We start from the raw sequence: 4,696 nt of genomic DNA, 5'->3' as shown, positions 1-4,696 counted from the left end.
ACACACACACACACACACACACACACACACACACACACTGTAATCACAGTACTTGAGGCAAGAAGATCAGGAATTTAAGACTGACCTGAGCTATACAAGTTTGAAGCCAGTCTGTATCAAACTAGGAATTCCAAAGACTTGGGCGGTAGCTCAGATGGCAGAATGCTTGCCTAGCATGTATGGAATCCCGGGTTCCATCCCTAGCACCCTAGAAACTCAGCATAGTGGTGCATGTCAGCGGTCCTGGTATTGAGGTAGTGGAGGCAGAGACATCAGGAGTCCAGAGTTATCCTTAGCCATCTGGTAAATTTTAAATCTGCCAGGGCTACATGAGACCCTGTCTCAAAATAAAATAAAGCAAAATAAATAAATAACAACAACAAACCCCACTCTAGCACTTGGGAGGCAGGGGCAGGAGGATCTCTGTGCTTTCCAGGACAATCTTCTATACATAGTGAATTCCAGGCCAGGTGGGCGGAGCTGCTGGCTCAAAAACAAGAGTCCCTTGTGTCAAAAAAGAAAAAAAAAGCAGAAAATAAACAAATGAAAAAACAGTATACTAATGGTTCTATTTTATTGTTAGTTTCTTTTTTCATCTTTTCCTTTGCTTAATTTATAAGTGTGGTTTTATCATAGTTTGATGTATGCGTAGAGCAGGCAGCATAGATAAGAGCTGGATTGTATCCCTCCCGGCAACCCCTAGAGGGTGGGGGTGAGGGGTGGCGGTATCCCAGCTTATTTTGCAGATAAGTGGAGGACTGTGGTTGCAGCCTGTGTTGTATCTAAATCTAGTTACTTTGTAGCCAAGGGAGGGGACAGCCACAGCCAAAAGCTTTCTTTACTGTGGTCCAGTGAATTACTGCCGGGCTGCAGAAGGCCCTGCTGTTTCTAAGCACATAGTTGCATCAGCTCCAACTGCTTGTTCATTCTTCAGTTGAGCTCAGTTCCCGCTTGAGCCAAGTGCAGTTTGTCAGTGTGGTACAGGCAGGAAGTCAGTCCAGGGTATGCTCTCTGCACGGGATGGGCATGCTGTCACCAGGCACAGAGTCTCCTTGTGGCCAGCACAATGGGGGAAACTCTCCCCTGCCTTTGGAATGAGGCTGGCCTCTGGAATGTTCTTTCTGCTGCCAGAAGGAACTGTAGACACTGTGTCCTCAGGAAGTAGAGATGAATGGCATAGAGATTTGGCTGTCCTGGTTCTCCCCAAGCATCTGAACTTGGTGGGGGTGGGGGATAGGGTGGCTGCCAGGCACGCGATGAGTAGAGGAAGCTGAGCGAGTACACTGAGGGGCTCTGAGGAGACAGGTCTGCTTCCTCTAGGGCTCCCCACACACTATTGTCATCTTGCAAGAGTTCTCACAATTTCTTTTCTTTCTTTCTTTCTCTTTTTTTTTTTGTTCTCACGATTTAAGTCAAGGGAGGAAGTCTAAAACCTCCCTTAAGCAGGGAAGGAGACTAAGAGCTCTCTAAAATTTTTTGTAGGGTACCTCTGGTAACCGGGGCCTCCAAGGCGAGAAAGGAGAAAGGGTGAGGAGGAAGGGGTTCATTGGAGGGGAGGGAGAGGGAGCCCCCATAGAGAGGCCCTGGCTATGTCCCTTCCCTAAGGCCCTGACTTCTGCCCTGTGCCTGCCTCTGTCCCTTTTTCTATCCCTCCCTTTCGTCTTACTCTCTCCTTTTCTGTCTCCATTTCTGTGTCTCCCCCAGGGAGAGGATGGCTTTCCTGGCTTCAAGGGTGATGAGGGACCAAAAGGCGACCGGGTAAGACCAGCTCCAGATGAGGACAGTGTGGGGTAAACACAGGGGACTGGGCTGTGATTGAACAGAGGAGGAAGGACAAGTGACTGATTTCAATCTCGTTCTTTTCTATCTCAGGGAAACCCAGGACTCCCAGGTCCCAGAGGAGAGGATGGTCCAGAAGGACAAAAGGGGCCCGAGGGACTGCCTGGTGATGAAGGCCCCCCAGGAGCAGCAGGGGAGAAGGTGATTCAACAGGGTTCACTTACATTGTTTATTGCCTATCTCAGTGCCTGACTGCTGTCTCACTGTCCAATCTGGAGATGGAACCAGGAAGTCTCACTTGTTAGAAAACAGTTGTACTGTGGAGACACACCCTAGCCCCACACACTGGGGACTCTGGGCAGGGGCCCTATCATTGAGCCACACCCCAGCCCCTCACTGGGACTCTCTGGGCAGGAGCCTACCACTGAGTCACGCCCTCATTGGGGGACTCTGGGCAAGGGCCCTACCACTAAGCCACACCCCAGCCCCTCACTGGGGTATTCTGGACAGGGATGTAAGGCTGAGCTAACTAACCCCTGTCATCCTTAATTTATTTACAGAGCATTGTAGAGCAATTACTTGCACATATCTTCATTTTAATTCCCACAGCAACTCTGTGTAATAGACATTTAAAAAGATTTATATTATGTCATGGCGGTGCATTCCTTTAATTCCAGAGCTGGTGGGGTGGGGGGTGGGACAAAGGTACGTGAATCTCTATGAGTCTGAGGCCAGCCATGTCTACTTAGCGAGTTCTAGGACAGTCAGAGCTACACAATGAGACCCTGTCTTTAAAGAGGGGGCTGGGGATTTATCTGTGTCTCTCTGTGCGAGGACAGATGCCTCCAGATGTCAATTCCTGGAGCCAAAGTCACAGGTGGTTGTGAGCTGCCTGATACGGTTACTGGGATTGCTGGGCTGTCTCTCAAGTCCCTGTAGTAAACAGGTTATCCCCACCTTACAGATGAGGACACTGGCTTGTACTGGGGAATGAGCTCGCAGGCACACCCCGCGTAGGGACTCAGTTTCCTTGCTTCTCACTCGGTTGCACACTGTTTTCCCTCTGGTCTCCAGCTTCAATGTGTGACCTTAGTTCTACAATCTGTTTTTCTGTAGGGCAAGCTTGGGGTGCCAGGTCTCCCAGGTTACCCAGGACGCCCAGGACCTAAGGTAAGAGGCCATGGAACTGGAAGTGGGCAGGGAAAAGGTAGAGAGATGCCTGTGGGTCCAGGCTGTGATCTGAGGGGGTGGGGGTGGGGGCGACTGTACAGCTCACGTCGTTGAGGAGTATTAAGTAGGCCATGGGCATCATGGCCTCGTTCTCAGAAGTGCTTGGGACCTCCATGACCTTGAGTGAAGTTCTTGAACTCGTTTTCCCAGTTGCTAAGTGGAAGTCCCTGTGATGTCTGCCTTTATTCACCTGATGATGACTTTCGGTGTGGTTGTTTGGTCTGTTAACCGGAGGGCTTGTGTTAAACTGTTTTCTGTTTGTGTTAAACTATTTTCTGTTGTTATAACCAAAAACATTTGAAGCTGGATATTTTATGAAGAAAGGAGGTTTTGTTGGCATAGCTTTGAAGGCTAATAACTCAAAATCAGAGGAGTCTACTGATTTAGCCCTTGTTAAGTGTCCTCCCTGAGTTGAGTTACTTTATCAGGGAATGGTGTCATGCAAAAGCAGGTATGAGCTATAGCAACCCCACTACAGCACAGGAAACCAGAGAAGGGATGGCCACACTTCATCCTTCATAACAACCCACTGGAGACCGGCCAGATTGCTGTCAGTACAGTGCTTGTCATGCAGGCACGAAGCCCTGAGTCTGAATCCCAGCACCCATGTGAAAAGCCATGTGTGGTACACATTTGTCACCTCCGCACTGGGGAGGTGGAGGCAGAAGGGTTCCTGGGGTTCAATGCCCAGATAGTCTAGCCCTTGACCAAGCTCCAGGTTCAGTGAGAGACTTTATCTCAAAGAGTTAAGGAGGAGGGACTGAGGAGATAGATCAGTGGAGAGCTTGCTGAGTTCCATTTCCCATCACCCGCTCCCCATGCTGGAGAGATGGCTCAGCAGTGAGAACCCTTGCTGCCCTTCAGAGCTCAGGGCTCCACATCCACATCCACATCCCCAACTCACAACTGGCTATCACCTCGCTCCAGGGGATCTGACAAAGTCTCTCCTCTGCCCACAGCACTCCCACATACCCCATACCACACACATGCATTCACATACACACTTGCACACACATGCACACACACATGCACTCATACACACACATGCACACACACATATGCACCCATACACACACATGCACACACACAGCACACACACAAGTGCACACACACACACACACCAAAACAAAGCTCCTTTAAATATGAAGGAAAAGAAGACAGGCAAGGCCTTGTTTGTGTTCCTGTAACACCAGGGCTGTGGAGCCTGAAACAGGAGGACTCCTGGGGCTTGCTGGACAGCAGGCTAACTCCATGTTCAGTGAGAGACCCTGCCTCAAAGGAATGATGGACAGCGACGGAGGAGGATGTCGGGCATCCTGTTCTGGCCTCTGCTCAGACACATGTTCATACACCACACACACCCATGAACATGTGCGTACAACACTAAAGTGAAGTACAAAGAAGACACCCAGCATTGACTTCCAGCTTACACATGTATGTGCACACAGAGGAACACACACACACACCAAACAAAACTCCTCTTGCATGAGTAAGATGAAGGTCCTTGCCTCCAAGCCTGATGACCTGAGTTTGATCCCTGCCACCATAGTGGTGGAAAGAGAGAACTGACTCCTGTAAGCTGTCCTCTGACCTCCACATGCTGTGGCACACACACACAGTAAATAAGTAAATATAATAAAGGTGTCTTGCTTTTCCTGAGACAGGATCTCACTGTATAGACCAGACT

The 4,696-nt window shown here is 49.6% G+C and overlaps 1 protein-coding gene across 1 annotated transcript in view; it reads left to right on the top strand.

The window, feature by feature from the left end:
* Col5a3 (collagen type V alpha 3 chain) overlaps positions 1-4,696 on the top strand; it is a 52,760-nt gene that overhangs the window by 20,340 nt on the left and 27,724 nt on the right. Inside the window, exons 28-31 of the mRNA XM_028763721.1 lie at positions 1,483-1,527; positions 1,705-1,758; positions 1,873-1,980; positions 2,896-2,949. Coding sequence (XP_028619554.1) covers positions 1,483-1,527; positions 1,705-1,758; positions 1,873-1,980; positions 2,896-2,949 — 261 coding nt within the window. The remainder of the gene's footprint in view (positions 1-1,482; positions 1,528-1,704; positions 1,759-1,872; positions 1,981-2,895; positions 2,950-4,696) is intronic.

The sequence above is a fragment of the Grammomys surdaster genome, unplaced genomic scaffold (genome assembly GCF_004785775.1).
Source record: "Grammomys surdaster isolate TR1022 unplaced genomic scaffold, NIH_TR_1.0 140, whole genome shotgun sequence".
Lineage (NCBI taxonomy): Eukaryota > Metazoa > Chordata > Mammalia > Rodentia > Muridae > Grammomys > Grammomys surdaster.
This window is presented reverse-complemented; position numbering and strand designations above follow the sequence as displayed.